This window comes from Tupaia chinensis, unplaced genomic scaffold (genome assembly GCF_000334495.1).
Source record: "Tupaia chinensis unplaced genomic scaffold, TupChi_1.0 Scaffold000182_1, whole genome shotgun sequence".
Taxonomy (NCBI): Eukaryota; Metazoa; Chordata; class Mammalia; order Scandentia; family Tupaiidae; genus Tupaia; species Tupaia belangeri.
The window spans coordinates 1,806,477-1,827,798 of NW_006159657.1; the positions used below are offsets into that span (position 1 = coordinate 1,806,477).

Genomic DNA, 21,322 nt, shown 5'->3' on the forward strand with positions numbered 1-21,322 from the left:
GGGGAGAGTATTTCGGTTCCTCTTTGTCAAGGAAAAAAAAAACTTAAAAAAAAAAAAAAAAGGCAAAATAATACCCATTTCTTCCCAGTGGAGTCAAGGTGGGCGGCAGAGCTACAGGAGGGCAGAGAGACTGTTCATCTCCTTCACAGCCCGCCTTGGAGGCAGCTGGCCCCTCACCAGGCCCTCGGTGACTTCCCAGGACAGGGCAACTCCGGCCACACGCTGGTTAAACATATCCCCTCTGAGTGTTCTGTGCCCAACACATGAGGCACGTAAACACTCGAGTGAGGGAACGCCTCTCTTAGGGAAGTCCTCAGACACCCGCCCTTTCAAAGGTGGTCGAAGCTCAGAAAGTTCCACCGCAGCCTAGTGGAGAAGAAATAAAAGCCTTACAGAGCCATGGTGCCCAGCGTTTGTCCGGGCGGCAAACAGTCCCTCACCCCACCATCTAGACTTCTCCTGTTGCTGGGGTGGAATGCGGGCACATTTCAAGGGCTCAGCAGGTGGAAAGAGACTGCAGTGGCTCCCACCAGCCAAAGAAGCTCCTGGGATGCCCCCACCCACCAGGGAGGGCGTTGCCAGGGCACCTGGGACATCAGGCCAGAGACCTGAGGCTGCCTACATGTTTGTTCTCACTGGCCCCACCCAGAGGTCCCTCTTTCAGGGCTTAGTCAGCCTCTCTAGGGCTTGTGACATTTCTACAGGTGACAGGCTCGAAAGCAAGTGTGTGTGTGTATTTTTTGCCTTTCTTTCTTTCTTTTCTTTCTTCATTTATCTTTCTCTCTTTCTTTCTCTGTTTCTTTCTTTCTTTTTTTTCTTAAATGAAGTAGTGATCTTCCTGCCTTAGCCTCCCAAGTTGCTGGGGCTGCAGGCATGTGCCACCATGTTCCGATCTCCCAGTGGGCCTCCCAGGTGGCCTCGGCCTTCCTAGTAGAATACTCAACCAGTGCGTGCTACTGGGGCAGGGCCAGAGACGATATGAGGGCACTTCAGAAAGTTTATGGAGGGCTGGCCCCATTGCACAGCAGTTAACAGCTGTGTGGAGGGAGTCAGATCCCACAAGGTTCAAATCCCAATCCTGCAGTTTGAAAACAGGCCAGGTAAGTGTACATGTGTGCCCAGGAAGGAGGAATGAGGATTATGGCATGACCAGGCCCTGATGGGTGCTATCTCTCTCTCTCTCTGTCTCTCTTGCATGTGCACACCCCTTCTGGCATTAAAAAAAGTTTATGAAAAATGGAATTAAAATATAAGCTTATTTGGTCACAAAAAATAAATTCATCCATAGATTTTTCATAATACACAATTTCTAGGTTTTTTTTATTTGTTTGTTTGTTTTGTTATAGGGTATGTGCACTCACTGGAGAGAGACAGAGAGAGAAAGAGACAAATAGCCCCCCCACCCCCCATGGGAGATGGCCATGCCACAATCCCCTTTCTTCCATTTTCCTCTTGGGATTTTGGGCACATGTGCACACATGCCCAGTGAGCTCCTGAAGCTACCAAGTCTGGGACTTGAACCATGCGATTGGGACGTGGGATCCAGTCGCATTAATCACCATGTCACTGACCGGCCCTGGGCTATCTTTTTTAATCGCCAGAAGGTACATGAGCTCACTAGACAGAGTCAGAGAGGAAACAAGAGGGGAAGAGCACTCTGCAGTGGGGCATGGGCAGCCAAGCCTCTTCTCCATTTCTCCATCTGTCAGGATCTGGGCATGCGCGCACACCTGGTGTGTTCTCAGGCCACCTCTAGGAACCATGGCTGGTGCTATGGTTCAGCTCCCTCAACCCCTCCATGTACTCTCTGAAGGCCTTCATATTTCAGTGTGCTCTGCTTCTGTGACAGCTGTCTTCTAGACAACTGCTGCTGGTTCCTGGTTCTCCACTTCTCAAAGTGATAGAAAGCATCTCTTAAATATATTCATTTTTAAAACTTTGTAAGTGATTTAATTTAAACAGAAATACAAAATAGGGAACAGCTCATGGATATGGCGAAACAGGCCGTGGCACAAACAAGAGTGAGTTTGGAAACCCCATGTCATGCAGTGACTCCCAGGTTCGCAAACAGCACCTGGGAAAATCGAGGCGGGGCCGGGGAGCTGTGCGGGTGGCGACACGCTGGATGAGGAAACTGAGGACAGCAGACACCTGGGGCCTGAGCCTTCCCAGTCCCTCCTCTGGCCTCAGGCTGGAGCCGACTGTTACCCGTTTCTCCCCACTCCGCATCACCCCCCTGCTGGCATTGCTTGGGCGGGCCTGCCTGTGGGTTTCCAGAAAAGTGGGGGCTTTCCAGAACCGGCTGCTCTGGAACAGACAGATGACTCACACGCAGGGCAAATGCCCAGGACGTGTGTCTCTGCCCAGCAAGGCTCCCAGAACCTCTTGTCCAGCCTCCGTCACTCACGGCTGCGGTCATCTTCATTAGAAGGGAGTAAAAAAGGCAACAGCACCCCACAGGGGGCAGCCCCCATTGCCCAGCGGAGTCCTGAACCGGAGCACCTCCAGAACTCCCAGGTCAGGTGATCAGCCTCCAGCAGTTTAGGGAATGTGATCGCCAAGGGCCCAGGCCTTGGTGCTGAGGAGGGAGCGAGGGACCTTCGTCCCGAGGGACTGCACGGGCATGCGGCCTTTCTGGAGAGTGACCCAATACAATAGGATCAACGAGGGGACCTGTGGATCCCCAACAAGTCCACTCCTGGGGAGATGAAGGGGCTTCCAAAAGTTCATGGAATATGACTATTAAAAAATTAAGCACAGATTTTAAACTTTTGCACCCAAACAAACTTGTACTTTAATATCATTTTCTAGGAACTATTTGAAGGCCCCTTGGACACTGCAAGATGTGGTTGCCAAGACTGCCACGGCATATCCAATGCAGCATGGCTATGATGGGCGAGCCGGCAGCCCTGGGTGCCCGTGGCCATGGCGAGGGCCCAGTGAAGGGTGGTAAATGAGGGCTATGTGTGTGTGGGGGGTGTGAGTACAGCAGCCTCAGATGCAAAGGATCAGCTGTGCAGAGCCACAAGGGGTGCTTTGAAAGTTGCCCCGTGAGGGACCAGCAGTTGGCGTAATGGCTGTGTCGCTGGACTCCCATGTAGTTGACCACGGTTCACATCTCGGACCGGTGGCTTAAACTCATGCCGGGTGCGTGTGCGTGCGTGCCCAAGATCCCGAGAGGAGAATGGAGAAGAGATTGCGGCGTGGCCATCCCCCCTGGGGGGCGGGGTGATTTCTTGCTTTCTTTCTTTCTCTGTCTCTCTGGAGAGCGTACATGCCCTGTAACAAAAAACCTCTCCAAAAAAAATAGAAAGTTGCCCAGTGAGGACAGCAGGACAGATGAGATCGTGACACACCCCTTTTGAGAAGATTAAAAATCCATGCCCATGGAACAGCCACGCGCATTTTGTAAAACACATTTAGATGGAGAGACGCACACCGGACAATCACACCGGACAATCTCACCCTGAAAGAAGGGTGAGAAGAAAAGGGGGCACACGAACCAATGGCTTATGGCAGGAATGGAGGTGAACAAGGAGCATGTGTCTTCACCACCGGGTGGAGAAGAGAACCCCCCCCCAGTCCTAGAGATTTGAAGTTTCCTTTAGAAGAACCTTGTTTTATTTTTAGGTTTTTGCCATAGGGTGTGTGCTTGCTAGAGAAAGACAGAGAGACAGTGAGAGGAGAAGTGAGAAATCACCCCCAAGGGGATGGCCATGGCGAAAACCCTTCTCTGTTCTCATCTCTGGATTTTGGGCACATATGCACGTGTGCCCAGTGTGATGTTCAAGCCACTGGATTTGGGACACAAACCACAGTCAGCCATGTGGCAGTCCAGCCCTTTAATCACTGTGCCACCTGTTGACTCCAGAACCTTGTTTTTTAAGGAAGAAATTTAATTAAAGAATAAAGCATTGGGACCAGCCCATGGCCTACTGGCTAAGGGAGTCAAATCCCACATGGCTAATTGTGGTTTGAATCCTGGCTCTGGTGACTTGGGAAACACGTGTGCAGGGCCCAAAATCCTGACAGGAAGGAGAAACAGAGGAGAGGAGATCGTTGCATGACCACACCCCTCTCTCAGTCTGTTTTTCTCCGGCAAATACACACAAGAAAGAAAAGAGCAGAAATAAAAGAAAAAAAAAAATACTATGTGATTGATTCTCGACTTGGCAATACACTGGAATGTCTTGGAGGGTTTTTTTAAAATACCGATGCCCGAATCCCACCCTCAGAGGCCTGATCTCTTTGGTGTGGTACAACCTAGGTATCAGGCTTTTTCAGGAGCTTCCTGGGTGATTCAAAAAAGCAGCAAGAACCAAGGTTCAGGTGATATAAAAACGTGCAAAAGCCTCAGGGGAAGGAGACAAGTGAGCGGCGAGGCAGGAACATGGTCCTGTAAGTCAGGGCTGCCTAGCCCAGCAGGAGGCCCCCCATGGGTCCAGTGAGTCCAGGGCTCACTCCGGGTACACACAGTTTGATGCCAGGACCCCTGTACATACCCGAGTCTGCAGGTGCTCACGTGGCCCCTGTGCACACGCCCCCCCAGAAACAAGTCTGATGTATTCAGTACAACACAGCGTCACAGGCCAAACCACACAGCAACATGGGACACCTTGGGGTCACAGCCAATTGGATCTGGGGACGTGCATCACAGGTACAAGCAACAGCTATAATTCCATCCCGTTTCTGAGACACGTAGGGGGTGACCTTCTCCCCTACAGCCATGTACTGGTGCCTCCAGGAGGCAGATGGGAAGGGGGGAGCTGCCCCAACCCAGGGCTCTCAGGTTTCTGGGGGAATCTGACGCCCACAAATTCTGAGAACCTAGAACTGCACCCTGCTCCCACTGAGGCCCAGGATGTTCAGCACTCTGCTTCGGCAGGGAGCTCAGAGCACAGGCAGCCTGCAGCAGTGAGGCCCTCAGCTTGCACACACTCCTGAGCCTAGGCGTGCTCTAGCTCAACATACCTGCCGTCTGCATGTGCACACACATGTGGGCAGGCACACACACAGTGAACACCTGAACATGTCTGCCTCCCTTTGTGGTCACTCGCTGTCTCCCAGAGCTGGCGTACCCCGCACCACTCCATCGACCTGGTACACTGTCACCACCGGGCCTTTGCACCAGCCATCCCCGCTGGCTAGGATGCTCCTCCCCAGACACCCACATGGCCCATTCCCTCACCTTCTTCAGGCTGTGGCTACCATGCAAGACCTTCCCTGGTCACCCCATGTCAAATCGCAACCAGCCACACAGCCAGCACTCCCAACTGCTCATTCCCCTGCCTGGTTCTCTCTGAGCCCCTCGCTCTGACCCACCATGTGTCTTACTCAGGAATTTTGTTGTTCATCCTCCCCCACGTGGGAAGGAATATTTTGGTCTGTTTTGTTCACTTCTGAATCCCAATGCCTCATGAAACCAATGCTGGGACATAGTGATAGCAACAATAATAACATCTAATACTTAAAATAGTGCTTTCTGTGTGCCAGGCGCTTTTCTAAGAGCTTTGCGTGCGGTCATCAACTAGTAGGTGTTCAATGAACACTCACTTTCTGGAGGGACGGGCATACACCTTGGGAGTTTGGCAGAGACATGAGGACAGACCGTGGCACCAGACTGCCTGGCTCTACCCAACCCCAGCACCTCCATGCGGTGGCCTTGGCCAGGTACCCTAAACTCCCCAAGCCGTGGCGGTAAGGCAGGATCCTGGCTCCCAGACTGCAGTGCAGGTGAGGCTTGGTGAGCCAATCTTGCAACATCATCCGCAAGGCCAAGACCTCGGAGGAGCTTTCAAAACCTCCACAGGGACCCAGCCCTGGGGGCACAGGCACTGGGGCAGGCTCTGAAGTGCTGGAGCCACCAGGAACCCCGGTGACAGGGTGTGCTGAGGTCCTGGCTGGTAGAAGGCCAGAGGGGGTGGCAGACTGCCGTGTGAGGAGACCCTGTGCGGGGTCAGTTTCCCCTTCTCGGTCTCTGTCACTCATTCAAGGAAGAAATAGAATGAACACAAACCTTAGTAAATGTATGAACTGCTTTTATGCCCAGCGCGCAGAGCTGGCAAGACACCTGCTGGCTTACTCAAAGCAAGGGCAGCCTGCCCACCTCTTCCAAACTGCGTGTGTCTCCCGCAAACTCACCTGGGAAGTACCCATGAAAGGCAGCATGGCCCTTCCCCGTGCTCCCTGGGCCAGGGAGGAGGATCTCTCACATACATGGGGATACACACATACATGTGCACACACATGCTACACACAAAGTTGGTATCTCTCTGCCTGGTCCCTGAGCATGGAGGGGCCTACCAGGGTCCCAGAGTCCCCACCAGACACTCCACCTCCTCCATTTAACCTTCCTACTCCCAGGAAGCTAAAGTGAGGAAAAGAGGCTTCTCTTGGAGCTGCCTTACTCATCCCAGGGCTGGGCGGTACCACTGGGGATTGGCCCACAGGGTCACCCCATGGGAGGAGCCTCCCTGGAGACTCCCTGGGTTTGGCAGCCGGCCTGCCTTCCCCCACCCAGCCAGGCTGGGAACAGAGCTCTGTTGGGAAGGAGATCGCGGGGGAGGTAAGGGCTTACCTAGCTTCCCTCCCTAGGTCCTAGGTCTGCACTCCGCATGCAGTAGGCTGCCTGCTCGTCAAGATGAAGCGAGACCAGGCCAGGCTGGGGCAGTCCTAAGCCTCCCACATGCTGCATATCCACAGACTGGTCACTTTACCTTCCGAAGCCTCCAGGCAGTCACACACACTTAGGTTCCAGCTCCCGCTCTTACCTGCTGTGTGACCTTGCATGGTGACTTAACTTCTCTGTGCCTCATGCAACCCTGTACTAAATAGTAAGTCCCATGTAGCTGCCAGGCGTTGCATGGGGACTTTGTTCTCTTGTCTGTAAACCTGGCGTAAGAATAAAAACCAACCCACAGGGTTGTGAGGATTAAATGAGATCATGTACGCTATGGTTAATTTTATGTGTCAACTTGGCCAGGCTCGGGGATGCCCAGGTAACCGGTAAAACATGGTTTCCGGTGTGTCTGACAGAGCCCGTTTGAATCCGTGACTGAGTGAAGATCTGCCCTCATCACCATGGGAGGCATCACCCAGTTCATGGAGGGCCTGAACAGAGCGAAAGGTGGAGGGAGGTGAGTTCTCTCTGCTTGGGCTGGGTCCTCGGGTCCTCGGGTCCTCGGACATGGGTGCTTCTGGACCTTGGACTTTCCGACTCAGACCAGGGCCTTGGTCCCTGGCGCCTGATGGTCAGGTGCAGGACTTGGCTGAGTCACAGCACTGGCTTCCCAGGCTCCGGGTCAGCAGAGGGCAGAGTGGGCCTCAGCCCACAACCCTACAGGAGGTCAGCTCCTCTGTGTGCGTGCCTCACTGTTCTATCCCACGGAGAACCCTGACAGCGCACTGTGTACAGGCTTAGCCTGGCCTCCCACGCCACGGCACTGCCCTTCGTCCCTCCCTCCCCACCCCATCCTGCAATGTCCCGCCATTACAAGGTTCATCCTTCAGGATCACCGGTCTTTTTTCTTTTTTAATGTAAGACAATAAGAAACTCAGACTCACTTGAGAGAATTTATCTTTTGCAGACAACTTAAACTCCACAAAACAGAAAGTTAGAGACATTTCTGGAAAAATCACTGCCTTTCTTTTTATTTGAAGAGGTTTTTGCTATAGGGCGCGGGCACTCACCAGAAAGAGAGAGACAGAGAGACATCTCCCAGGGGGATGGCCATGCCGCAATCCCTTCTCCTCTATTCTCCTCTTGGGATCCTGGGCATGCACGCACACACACACGCACGCACATGCACCCGGCACGAGTTTAAGCTACCAGATCCGGGACTCAAACTGCAGTCGACGACATGGGAGTCCAGCGACATAGCCATTACTCCAACTGCTAGTCTCAATAACTGCCTTTCTTAACAAAAGAAAAAAATGAGAACTGATCTCTCTCACACTCACACCTGGCAGGTGACTCAAAAGCCAACGCACAGGAACATTGCCATTAGAGCAGTCTCTGGTCACGTGCCAATGCTTTTTTTGCTCCCAATCTAAGCAGAGGCAGTGAAGCCCATTAGGGAAAAAAAAAAGGACTTCTGGGTTCCAATCTCACCTCCGCCACGTAGCTTCTTACTCAAATGGCCTAATCTCACCTCCGCCACATAGCTTCTTATTCAAATGGCCTAATCGCTCTAAATCTCAGGGTTTTATGTTCATTAAATGAGATTTCTAGCACCCATTCTGAAGGGTTATAGCGAGGATTATATACGTTACGTATATTTGACATAGAGGTTTCTTGACACAGAGAAGAGACTCCGTTAATACCTAGCTCGTCTTAACTGCTAGAAAACCATCGGCAGCTACATTTCCCAGAGTCCCTGGGAGCTCTGGGCTGCGTGACTAATTCTAGCCCATGAAAAGAAATCAAAATGTGGCCTGAGCCTCCCGGGAAGTCTCTTTGAAAGGAAATAGTGAGCCATCAGTGGGCTGGTGGTTACGGCAGCTAGATCCCACATGGCCGACTATGCAGTTCAATCCCTGGACCCAGCAGCTTGAGAAACATGCTGGACACATGCACGTGTGCTCAAATCCCAACAGGAGACAGGAGAGGGGACTGTGCGTGACTGTCTCCCATGGTGGGAGGGAGGGTCTTGCTTTCCTCATGTGTCTCTGTCTCTCCCCATGCCCTCTCTTTCTCTGGCATCTTTCTGTTGATTCAAACTCAAGATGTGAGGGTGGAGCTCCAGCAGTCCCCTTGGATCATAGGTCCAAGAGTGAAAACAAATGCTAAGGTGGTGAAGCACAGAAATAGCAGCCTGGGCCAAAACACCATCATGGCCATCTTACCAGCCCTAGATTTCTTTTATGTGAAAGGAAAATAAACTTCGAGCTAATTTAAATTGTTATTTGGAGTTTTCTATGATATGTATCTGCACCTATCATAAGTGAGTTACTGTGCATGACCTAAGAGTTCAAACCCCTCTTTTTTCTTTTCCTTTTTTTTTTTTTGAGAGAGAGATTTTGCTATAGAGCACATGTGCTCTCTGGATAGACAGAAAGCAAGAAATCGTCCCCCACCCCCACCCCCACCAGGGGGATGGCCACACCACAATCCCTTCTCCTCCATTCTCTTCTCAGGATTTTGGGCACATGCACACGTGACTGCCATGAGTTTCAAGTCGCTGGGACTGGGGCTCGAACCATGGTCAACCACATGTGAGTCCAGTGACATAACCATTATGCCATCTGCTAGTTCTGGCAAATCCCTCTTAATGGGAGTTCCTTGACCTCAGCACCGCTCGCAGCCAGGCTGTTCCATGCCTTGTAGGAGGTCCAGCAGCACCTCTGTCCTCTGTCAGCCACTGCATGTTGCCCCAGTTATGACAACCACAATGTCTTCAGACATTGCCAAATGTATCCTGGGGTGGGGAGGAGACCCTTGTTGGGAACCACTGCTGCGGATGTCACTTCTTACCATTGCAACTGGTAGGCTGTCGGGGTAGGGAGGATGTCCATATCAGCCAAAAGCCCAGAGCTTAGGGCAAGACCAAGCGCCCGGAATCAAACTCTGGCTCTGCCATTCAATAGCAGGGCTTCAGACAAACCACTGTACTCGGTTTCCTCATCTGCAAAATGGGATTTCTAGTGATAATTCTTCTCCCTAGGGCAAGGCGAGCTCCCATAAGTAAAGCGCTTAGAACGACAACTGGCTACAGCAAGACCCCCCTGTTGCTGTGATGAATTCTCCTCTCCCTCCTGTAGCAGGAGAGTAAACTTGACTGTGGCCATCTTGCCCCTTCAGCGACCAGCTGGAGGCAAACCTCCACCCACCATCACTTTGCCCCAGCATCCAGGGTGCAGCAAGGATGAGGATGGCACTGGGAACGGGCCGTGTGGCCTCGCACAGGGTGTACAAGGCCACGACCGTGCTGCCTCGCATGAAAGCAACCTCACTCAGCGGAAAAGTGTGCTGAAATTCCTGGCTGGGCTAGAAATCCACCCAAGGGCTTTGGAAGGGGGGCTGTGGCTGGCAGGGTTGTTTGCCATGTAAAACGATCTGCCTGCGACTAGTCTTGTGACAGCAGAGAAAGCCTCTCAGGCCAGGAAATTATTTTTGATGTGGAAGGGAAAAAAAAAATGGATTTAGCAGTTCCAGTGGGCTCTCGGCTTCTGGATGCTTTGTGCAACCTTGCAAATTTATTGTTTTCCAAATTGCTTGAGGCCAAGGGGTTTCCAAGGAGATGCCTGGCTGGGACAGATTCCCCAGCTCAGGAAGGGGGAAGGCAGCTTGGAATCCCTTTTCTGGTGAAATGGTAGAGGATTCTCAAGGTCAGCCAAGCCCAAGAGTGAGGAGAGCGGTCATCCGAGTCACCAGCCAGGAACTGGGCATGCGACTGTTCCCAGGTTTGCACTCTCAATCTTGGCAATTCTGGGTGCCCGTTCCAGGATACCGGGTGGTTACGTGAGCCGTCCTGTGCATGGAGGCTGCTTAGCACCTCTGGTCTCTACGCTGTGTTTGTAGCACCTCCGCAAGCTGCAACAACCCAGAGCGTCTTCAGATGGAGGCCACTCACATTCCAGAGGATAGATGTCAGGCAGGCTCAACTCATGGTTGCTTCTACCCAGGGTGGCCCCGCTGCCTTTGAACAAGGCTAGGCCAATACCAAGGAGCCCAAAGTCCCTAAGGGCCTGGAGAAGAGACCCCTTCGAAATGCCGAAATGCCCTTGTAACCTACTCTCTCTAACAGCTATTGTGCTTTTTAATGACCTAGTTGCTTACTTTGTTGGGGTTTTAATCTATCTTCCCACTAGTACACAAGCCCCCTGAAGGCAGAGCTCTTCTTGCTCCCTTCCTCCTGTATCCCCAGCACTCAGCTCAGCTTCCAGCCTATCAGATATGCTAAGCCACAGGGAGAGAGAATAGCCGGGAGGGAGAGGGGATGAGAGATATTTGCTGCATGCCTCCACCCGAAGGACTTGTTAAAACTCAAACTGCTGGGCCCCAGCAATGTTCAGCTCAGCGGTCTGGGGCGGAGCCTAAGAATCTGAATTTCTAACAAGCCCTCAGGTGATGCCGATGCTGCCGGCCTGGAATCCGAAAAGCTGCTTCTAAGTCGTGGTGCCCATTAGAATCACCAGGGGAACTTTTATCGGATCTACACAGACCACGCCCCAAACAATTAAACCAGATGACCTGCAGGGGTAAGGCAGGCTTCTGGGGGATTGCAACATGCCACTGCTCACCTGCACCCTTTCATCCGTTCCTCACAGCTGGCAGGGTTATTCCTTTCTTGGGACTCAGCATCGAGATTCAGAAGGGTTACCTTCCTCAAAGCCTTAGCCATACCAAAGTTCAGCCCCGGAGCCATGCCCTTTCAGCCACTTTGCTTCATCTTCCCACTTCAGCAGACCATGGCTTTTAAAAATTTTAATTGCCAGAGGGTGCACGCACCCACCAGTGAGAGGCGAGCGAGCACTCTCCAAGCGAGGAGAGTCATGCTGCAATCCCTTCTCCACTTCTTCCTCCTGTCAGGCGCCCATGCCTGGTGTGTTTTTCAAGCCATCAGGTCTGGGATTTGAACTGAGCAGTCAGCCATGTGGGTCCAGCCACCTCTAGCCAAAATGCCACTGGCTGGGCTGAAATGGGATCTTTATATTCATGCCACAAGTGGGAAGCTATTATCTTTTTCCACCAATGGAGGGTGTCAGAACAGGAAATGGAAAAAAGAAGTGATTTATTCTAACTTGAAATGGGATCTTTATATTCATGCCACAAGTGGGAAGCTATTATCTTTTTCCACCAATGGAGGGTGTCATAACAGCAGAAATGGAAAAAAGAAGTGATTCATTCTAACTGGGTGCTATTTCCATCCAAAGGTTCTAAGCTTGTGACTCGATACCTTCTTGTTAGAGAGCTTGAGCTAACGAGAGAAGATGATAAAGGCAGACTAGCATCCCAGAGTCTTGCTCCCTGGTGCTATCAGAAGGGTTGGTGGGCAGGGGTGGAGCGAGAGGAGCCCTCATCAGGTCAGGAGGTTTAACGGGCAGTCTAGCGAGGAGGTAGCAAAGGGGGGGCTGGCCAGCTCCACTTCCCCTGGGTCGGGCCAGTTTCAGACCAGCCGTCAGTAGCTTGGCTGCAGGCCCCAGCACTGGAAGGGATCCGGCTGCTTGCAAAGCACAAAAGCATTTCCCACTCCACGATGGGTTCCAGACCTCCATGGACAAACAGAGGGGTTGGCAGCAGGCGCACAGGGTCTGAGAGCACAGGCTGGGACCTTGCCCCTCAGACAACGCTCCTTCCTATCCAGGCCTGCCCATGAAGGGTGTTTTTGCTGATGCTAATGGCCACTTGGAAGTCTGAAGTCCAAAGAAATTTTAGAAAAGCAAAACCTTTCAGGGTTCAAACTCACAGCCCCACTGTGTTCTGTTTAAACGTTCCATGCCTGGCTGCCTTCCACACCTGCTCCCCTGAATTTCCTCTGACACACACAACAGTGTGTGCAAACACAGCCTACCGGACCAGGGAGTAATGTGAATGAGGAAGTGGGCAGGGATGGGGGTGCTGGGGAGTGAGGCAAGTGGCAGAGCCTGAGCCCCGTCTGAAGAGAAGCGGCAGCCGCTCAGCTCCATCCCACCCTGTGGAAATGTGAACCCTGAATTGCTAGAACTACCACATTTTCAAGAGATACTGGAAATCTAAAATTTTACATGACATCGCCTTTTCTTTTTTACTAGAACACATGTAAAAACTCTGAGAGCACACGCAAACGTGTACGGGAACACTCATGGCCGCTTTAGTTGTAGCAGTTGAGACTGGAAACAGCTGAAAGTCTGTCCATCCCTGGGTAACAGGTAAGTCGTGGTCTGCCCATGTACCACGCACAGTGTGGTAGGTCCCTGCAATACATCCTGCTCAGCGCCCAGAAAAGAGAGACCGCGACTCTCAAAGAAACTTTGCCGAGGGAAAGGAGGTAAACTAAAATCAGAACATCTGAGTGTGTCTTCATTCACGTAAAATTCTACAAGATGCAAGCTCACCTGTGGCGACAGGAAGCACAAGAGCGGCTGTGCTGGGGTGGGGAAGGCAGCAGGGAGAGATGACAGAGGGCACAAGGACCTTTCTGGGGTGATACATGCGGTCACTGCCTTGACTCAGGTGACAGCTTCATGACACATATGTGTCAAAACTTCTCAAATTGTACACCTGAAAAATGCAGCCAGTTAAATGTCAAGTATCAGTAAAACTGTTGAAAAGGAAGCCGTGAAGGCCACACACCACGTGGTCAGGCTGCGTGTGCTCCGATTTAAACGGCTGCATCACGTCTACCAGCGTCCCCCTGCCCCAGTTACCGAGGTGAGGGTGCTGGGAAATTCTCCTGGGATCAGTTCGCACACTGGTCTGGCATGGCGAAGCTGGTGAGCAGAGGACACGGGTAGAAGTCACCCGGGTAGCCTGTCATGTGGTCTCCCCAGGTCAATGGTCAAGGTTTTCTGAAGATTCTAAAGCAACTGAATAGTTTTTCTCTGTAAATCTAATTGGCCTACTTAGGGATCGAGTGCCCCCTAAAACTAGCTGCCAATTCATCTGCTGACCCTAAGATTGGAGCGGATCGGAGAGAGGCAGTAACAGAAGGAATGGCAGTTTCCAGAGCACAGCACTAACTCAGGCAGGAGGTGAGGGAGGCTCGGTCCACGTGGAGCAGAGGGGAAGCCGAGTAGGAATGGGATTCAGAAGGGAGAACTAGCCGGATTTGCTGATGGCACCGGCAAGCTCCAAGGTGTGAGACTGAGGCCCTGGAAGCATCTGGAAGTGTCTGGACATCAGAGTCACTGACAGGAGGGGGAGCTCTGGGCAAAAAAGGCGGGACAGGAGAAGTCCTGCAGTTGGCTTTGAGCCTGTCACATTCAAGGCATCCTTAGAAACCCAAGCACAGATGTTGAGGATGCAGGTGGAGATGGGAAGAAGGTTCTGGAGCGAGGTCTCATTACTGGTTAGGAGGCCACTGCTGGGATCAACCGTGGCTCTGGAGACTCCAGCATAGAGAACAACATCCAAGCCTAACTGTCCAGGCCCTTCCCTGGCCGCCCTGCTGCTCCGCTCAGCAGCCACCACTGTCTCCTGCCTCCCGTCTGCTGCCTCCCACTATGGGACCCTTTCAGCAGGCGGGGTGGCAGCTGTTAGGAGGAAGCACAGCCATCGGGAGCACTGACACCCTGAGCAAGGCTGCTTCTAGTAATCCTGACCGCGGCCCTGACCTGTCAGTAACCACGATGGGCATGAGGCTGTGACTTAAGAGCATGTGCTGCCTGCCCAGGGGGTAGCAGCAGTGCAGAGAGAGTGGTCTTGCATCCGCACAAACTGGGCACGATTTATGCAACAGGATGACCTGGTCTGATCCCTCAAGGCGAAAATGACGCTGCTTGGACTGTGAAGTTGGAGCAAACGCAATTATAGAAAATGAGATTGGGGGAACCAGCAGTTGGCGTTGTGTTTATGTCGCTGGAGGGTGAGGGAGGCTCGGTCCACGTGGAGCAGAGGGGAAGCTGAGTAGGAATGGGATTCAGAAGGGAGAACTAGCCGGATTTGCTGATGGCACCGGCAAGCTCCAAGGTGTGAGACTGAGGCCCTGGAAGCATCTGGAAGTGTCTGGACATCAGAGTCACTGACAGGAGGGGGAGCTCTGGGCAAAAAAGGCGGGACAGGAGAAGTCCTGCAGTTGGCTTTGAGCCTGTCACATTCAAGGCATCCTTAGAAACCCAAGCACAGATGTTGAGGATGCAGGTGGAGATGGGAAGAAGGTTCTGGAGCGAGGTCTCATTACTGGTTAGGAGGCCACTGCTGGGATCAACCGTGGCTCTGGAGACTCCAGCATAGAGAACAACATCCAAGCCTAACTGTCCAGGCCCTTCCCTGGCCGCCCTGCTGCTCCGCTCAGCAGCCACCACTGTCTCCTGCCTCCCGTCTGCTGCCTCCCACTATGGGACCCTTTCAGCAGGCGGGGTGGCAGCTGTTAGGAGGAAGCACAGCCATCGGGAGCACTGACACCCTGAGCAAGGCTGCTTCTAGTAATCCTGACCGCGGCCCTGACCTGTCAGTAACCACGATGGGCATGAGGCTGTGACTTAAGAGCATGTGCTGCCTGCCCAGGGGGTAGCAGCAGTGCAGAGAGAGTGGTCTTGCATCCGCACAAACTGGGCACGATTTATGCAACAGGATGACCTGGTCTGATCCCTCAAGGCGAAAATGACGCTGCTTGGACTGTGAAGTTGGAGCAAACGCAATTATAGAAAATGAGATTGGAATTAAAATGACAGAAGCCTGCCTTTTGGAAGGATTTGGTTCCCCCAATATTCTGAGTCTGGAAGAGAGGAAGAAAGAGGAAGGAATGTGCAGAGGGGGCAGGGGGGAGGGAGAGAGGGACAGAGACAATTGCTTACCCAGACGTGTGTCAAAGCTAACACATTCTACAGTCTCCACTCCTGTTGCCCCTGCCAGCAGCAGCCACAGGGAGCGTGTTCAAAATGCGGGTTCTCAGGCCCATATCAGACCAGCTCAGTCAGAATCTGCATTTTTAAAGTTTTACTTATTTATTTCTTTCATGAGAAAGAGAGACAGAAAGGGAGAGAAATGACCTCCAAGGTAGTCTTCATGCCTTAATCCACTCCCAGCCTCAGTCAGCCTTGATCACTGCTCGGGCATGCACACTCGGCACCTACAGGGAGGCCTTGGGATGCGAACCCAGGAACCCCCCATGTGGTTTCTGCATCACAGAGCATTGTGACCAGTCAGAATCCGCATCGAACCAAGTGCCAGGTGTTTGGCGACCGCACACACAGCAACGAGTGGGACACGCGGGTCTCCCTGCTGCCTTCCAAAAGCCCAGCTTCCACCTCCCATCCTTGCTTCTTCCATATTCCCACACAGTCTCAATATGATTAACTTAGTCTGCTCTTTACATCCATTTATTTAAAAAAATAAATGTATTAATTTAAAAATGAAACTTTATATCCCTGTTAACCATGGAAAACCAGCATCATTGGCCATAAATGAAAAAAGTAATAAAGAAATGCATGAAACGAGGCAAAAGTATAAACCGCATTCTTTAAACTCTAGCTGGACGCTGTTGCCTGTCCAAAGTCCTCAGCCTGAGGCCAAGCTCTCTGTTTAAAAGGGAGACGGCAGGCACTGAAGAACTGAGCAGGGCATCCTAGCACCCAGAGATGGGGTGAGGCAAGACACAGGATGGAAGGGGGTACCTAGAGACAATGGTAGGAGGAGGGGGGGAAGCATTTATGGTTAAATGGCTATAGTTTGTTTTTAAATGTTTTCCCTCCAAGAGCAAGAGAGAAAGACAGAGACGAAGAGGCAGCACCCCAGTAGGGTCTTCACGCCACGATCCACCCCAGCTTCAGCCGGCCCCAAGTCATGGGCATGTGCAGGTCTGGCATACTCAGGAAGGTCTCCTTACATGAACCCTGAACCTTCCCATGTGAGTCAGCCTCACAGAGCTTTGTGCTACAGCCCCCAAGGGCCAGTTCAGCACGATGAGAAAGTTCCGGAGATGGATGGTGGTGACAGCCTCACAGCAAGGTGACTACTTAATACCACCGAATGATCCACCGGTCGAAGTGTATGTTGTGTATATTTCATCACAATACAAAGTGGTTTTTCATACAAAGAGGACAAATAAGGAAGGAATGGGGCGAGGGAAAAAACATTCACTCGTTTATGCATCCTTTCTTTCTCCTTTCTTTCTCTCTTTCTTTCTTTCTCTCTCTCTTTTCTTTCTTTCTTTCCTTCTTTCTTTCTTTCTTTCTTTCAAGAGGCTTTTGCCTTAGGATACATATGCTTGCCAGAGAAAGAGAGAGACACAGAGACAGTGAGAGGGAAAGCAAGAAATCACCCCCTTAGGGGGATGGCCACGCCGCAATCCCTACTCCTCCATTTTCCTCCTGGGATCTTGGGCGCACACACACACACACCTGTTGTGATTTTGAAGCCACTGAGTCCAGGCCTCGAACTGTGGTCGACTATGTGGGAGTCCACAGATATAACCACTATGCCATCCACTGGCCCCATTTCATTTCTTTTTTAAAACACCAGGGCGAAACTCACCATACAGATTCCTGTCTTATTGCACAGAGAATCAAGGCGCACCAGGCCATATTCTATGCAGGGGCGGTGTGAGGCTGGAGTGGGAGTACGCTCTGAAGAGATGCAGGTGAGTGAACCAGCGAACTCAGTGAGGCCACAGCTGCCAGCCCAGGCCCAGTGTTTGCTGTGCTCCGGGCACTCACTCAGGAAGGTTCCCTGTGTCAACTCGCCAGTCCTCACAGCACCCTGAGGTCAGGCCCGCTCTAATCCTCTTTCTACAAATAAGGAAACCACGGCACAGAGAGGTTACGAATGTTGTCCAAAGTTATGGAAGATTCGCGCTCAAGCAGTCGGGCTCAGAGACTGTGTTTTTATCCATCCAGAATGGGCAGGAGGAGCGATGACAAACAGTCCCAGAACTCAGTGGCCACCCAGACGTGCTATGTGCACGTAAGTTGTGGGGGTCAGGAAGAACTCCTGGAGGAAGTGACTTCTGAACTGAGTTCCAGAGTAGGGGGTGAGATAGCCACAACTTGTGGGCTATGCCTCGTTTTGTAAATAAAGTTTTACTGGGACACTGCCAGCTCATTTGGGTGCATACTGCCTGTGGCTATTTTTGCCATACTGAGCAGAATCGAAGAGCTGCAAGGGAAACCACAAGGCCTGCGAAGCTGACAATGAGTGTTACCTGGCCCTTTACAGAAGGCTTGCAAATCTTCTTTTTTAGGGGACTAACAGGAAAACATTCCGTGAAAGATGGAGGGTAGGGGTGCAGCCAACTTTGCCTTCTCAGACCTGTCCACCTCCGTGTGATAGTTCGCCTGCAGTGGCAGCAGCCCTTCACCTGCTGTCATCTGGAGCCCCTAATCACTCTCTCGGTGACCACTCTCCCGGGGCGGCCACTCTCAACTCTTGCAGCCATTGCTCCACCCAAGAGAAGAGATTAATCTAAGGATGATGTTGGATCCTCCCCACTTTGAAGGCTCTCCACTGCTCTCCAAGGTCAAACCCTTCACAGCCTACTGGAAGCCGCTATCTGAGCCTCCGCCCTCCTCCACCTTCATCCCAGGCGTCCTTTGCACTGCCACTCTCTCCCCGCCATCACTGCTTGCCTCACATCCTGTCGATCTGCTCCATGTAAGTGTCACCTTCCTGTGTGCCTCACCCCCTGTAGGGCTCCCAGAAGGGTCTCTGACCCCTCCCCTGCTTCTCCCTCATAGCACCCAGAACACCTTGCTCTGTCTGCCTCCTCTGTGACCCAGGCCAAAAAGTGGCAGGTGTGGGTGGGCTTAAGCTGCCCCTGTAGTTTCTTTCAAACCCTCTTTGCAGCTCAGGAACCCTCCCAAAGATCTAAACACAATGAAAAGGCTGATGTTTTGCAAAGACTGACTTGAGGCTAGTCCCCTGCCTCCCAGCCCCTCAAACCAGATTGCTATCCCTAAGTCCTTCCTGTAAGTTTTGTAACCACTGCTGCTCCTCAACCAAAATGTAAGTCCCTTCACCCGGGGTCCATGTTTGTGTGACTCCTCTTTTTATTTCTTTTAGACGGATCACACGGTCATGATCTGACCTCAGCCTCCCAGCTGGGACTACAGGTATGCACCACCAGGCCCAGCCCTTTTTGGGACAGAATTTCTCTATATTAGCCAGCCAGCCTCCACCTCCCTTGGCCTCCCAAGGCACTGAGATTACAGGTATGTGCCATTGCACCTGGCTGCTAGGCTGAGGTGGACCTGGGAAAGGAGCCCAGGCCTCCCACGCAGGCCCAGCCTGCAGAGCGGAGTTTTAGCAACACACACCACTGCGTGGCTTCTCTCTATGCCTGGTGCTCACATAGCTCTGGCACTCAGTGTCCTCTACGGAACGCAGAGTAGGGGGGTAAATTCACAGAGAGGACCCCCATGAGCCATCCCAGAGGCCATGACAGCATGGCATGCTCGAGCAGCAGATTATCATAAAGGGCATGCTGGTGTGAGGCAGTAGATCTATGACAGAAAGACTCCTCAGACTCAAAAAACACCCCAGCTCTCAACAAGAGAGCCTCATGTTGGCAAAGATGTCCAAAGTCCAAAGGTTACATTTCCAAAGACACCGAAGTGGGTGACTGAAGTGGGTGGAGATCTGCTCAGACCGTGGGGACTACCTTCTGGGGCTCCATGATCTCCGCCCTCCTCATACTCAGCCGAGTGGACCTCAGGTGGAGACTGGAGTGCACTGGGGGCCATGGAGACCACCAGGCCATGCTCCCAGCAAGCAAGGGAGGGTTCTCGATGCTTGAACACTATCCCCTGTGGGATGGACAAGGTCGTAGACCTCGGGGTGGAAGGGACTGTTGGGGTACCAGAGGTGGGTGGGGGCTCCTTAGACCCAAAGGAAGATCAACAGAGGAGACGAAGGTCCCCAGTCGCATCTGCTCACCTTTGCCAACTGCGTCTGCAGCTTATTCTTCACGTCCGTCACCTCAGAGATGCGAGCGTTGAAGGCCAGGTTGGTGTCTGTAAACTGCCGCCACATCTGATCCGACAGGGTCTCCATCAGGTGCTCCGCCTCCTCGCGCAGCCGGATGGAGTTGGCCCGCATGCTCTGAGAGTGCCTGATGTTGTCGTTGCTGAACTTGGCCCAGGTCTCGGGTACCGACACCCTGCAAAAGCACAAGGGCAAATGTAATGCCGGCGAGGAGCTGGGGCTTGCGGCGAGCCTTGGCGACCTCTGTGTCCAGGGTTTCTCAGCCTTGGCAGCCTGGGCATTTGGGTCGGGATCATTCTTTGTCGTGGGGCCATTCTGTGCATTACGGGATAGGGAGCGGCAGCCCTGCCTCTACCCACCAGATGTCAGTATCTTCCCCCACCCAGTTGTGAACAATCAAAAATGTCTCTAGACACTGCTGAATGTTTCCTGGGGGCTGGGGAACACGATCACCCCTACTGAAAACCACTGTCCTGGTCTGACCCTTCATTTCACAGGGGAGGAAACTACGGCCTAGAGGGAGTAGCAGATTTCCCAAAGGGCACTCAGTGGGTTGGGAGAAGAGGCAAGTACCCTCAAAGGCTCTTCCCCAATCCCCTCTCCCACTACTCAAAACACAGAAAGGTTAACAAGTGGGCACTGGGGACAGTGTGGCCCAGGTTCCTCTAACTTGGGGATGCACATATAGCCATGGCACTTTCACTGTCTCATTCATTCAGTGAATGCTCTTTGAACGCCTACCACATGCCAAGCATTGTTCCAGGCAATTAGGATAGAGCCACAAATAAGGACAGTGACGTCCCTGTCCTCACAGTGACTGACTTCCAGAGGAGGGAGATCGACGATCAACGAAGACGACAGGTACACATTGTGTTACGTGCTATGAAGGAATTTAGAAGAGGAGGATGAAGAGAGATAAACAGAGTGGGGCGTTATGTATTGGTCAGTAGTGAAAGGGGATAGAGGGACCACTCAGAGGGGCATCCGGGTGCTCACGGACTAGAGCATGCATGAAGCTGTCCCACCCCCACCTGTTGTCGTGATATGCCTTCTGTGATGATATCTAGGTTCTTGGTGTTTTGGACAAAGAATTGATTTAAACACATGCATTGTGAAAGGAAACAAACAGTTTATTAAGTAAAAGTGAAAGTACACCCCTGAGAGGTAGGAGTGGGCCTTGAGCAGAGAAAGAATGACTCAAAAGTCCCTGTCATTTACATTCTGTGAGATTTAGAAATTTTTTAAAGAATTATTTTATTGAACTTTATGTATTTAATTCATTTATTTATTTATTTAAATTAGACCAGAAAGGGACAGAGAGAGAGGGAAAGTGGGATAGCAAGCTGCCAGGTCTGAGACTCCAACCATGGTCAGCCATGTGGGAGTCCAACACCCTTAATCACCATGCCACCTGAGAGCCCCAAGAATTATAATTTTTAATTTAGGTCATGTTGGTTGATCATTGGCTCAGCCCACTGATTGTTCTCATCTCATTGGCTTTATCAAATGTGGCTGGGCCCATTGACTTCTCATTGGGTATTTCAGATGTGGCTGGGTCCACTGATTCATCTCAGTGGCTGTATCAAGTGTGGCTTAATCAGCTAGACATCCCCACTAATCTGCTTACATTACCTTGGGCAGGGAATTTTCTGCCCTGACTGGTTTTTCTATCTAACCATCTGGGGAGACGCTCCAGCCCCCTTACCTGCTTTCATCTGTCAGCTTTCTCCTGCCTCACTGTGACCTCACAAGCAAGGAGCAGTA

General features: G+C 52.0%; 1 protein-coding gene across 1 annotated transcript in view; it reads right to left on the reverse strand.

Moving 5' to 3' along the window:
- Nucleotides 1–21,322, reverse strand: part of TEKT5 (tektin 5) — a 51,763-nt gene that overhangs the window by 11,999 nt on the left and 18,442 nt on the right. The window contains exon 5 of the mRNA XM_027771059.1: nucleotides 19,511–19,733. Within this exon, the coding sequence (XP_027626860.1) occupies nucleotides 19,511–19,733 (223 nt within the window). The remainder of the gene's footprint in view (nucleotides 1–19,510; nucleotides 19,734–21,322) is intronic.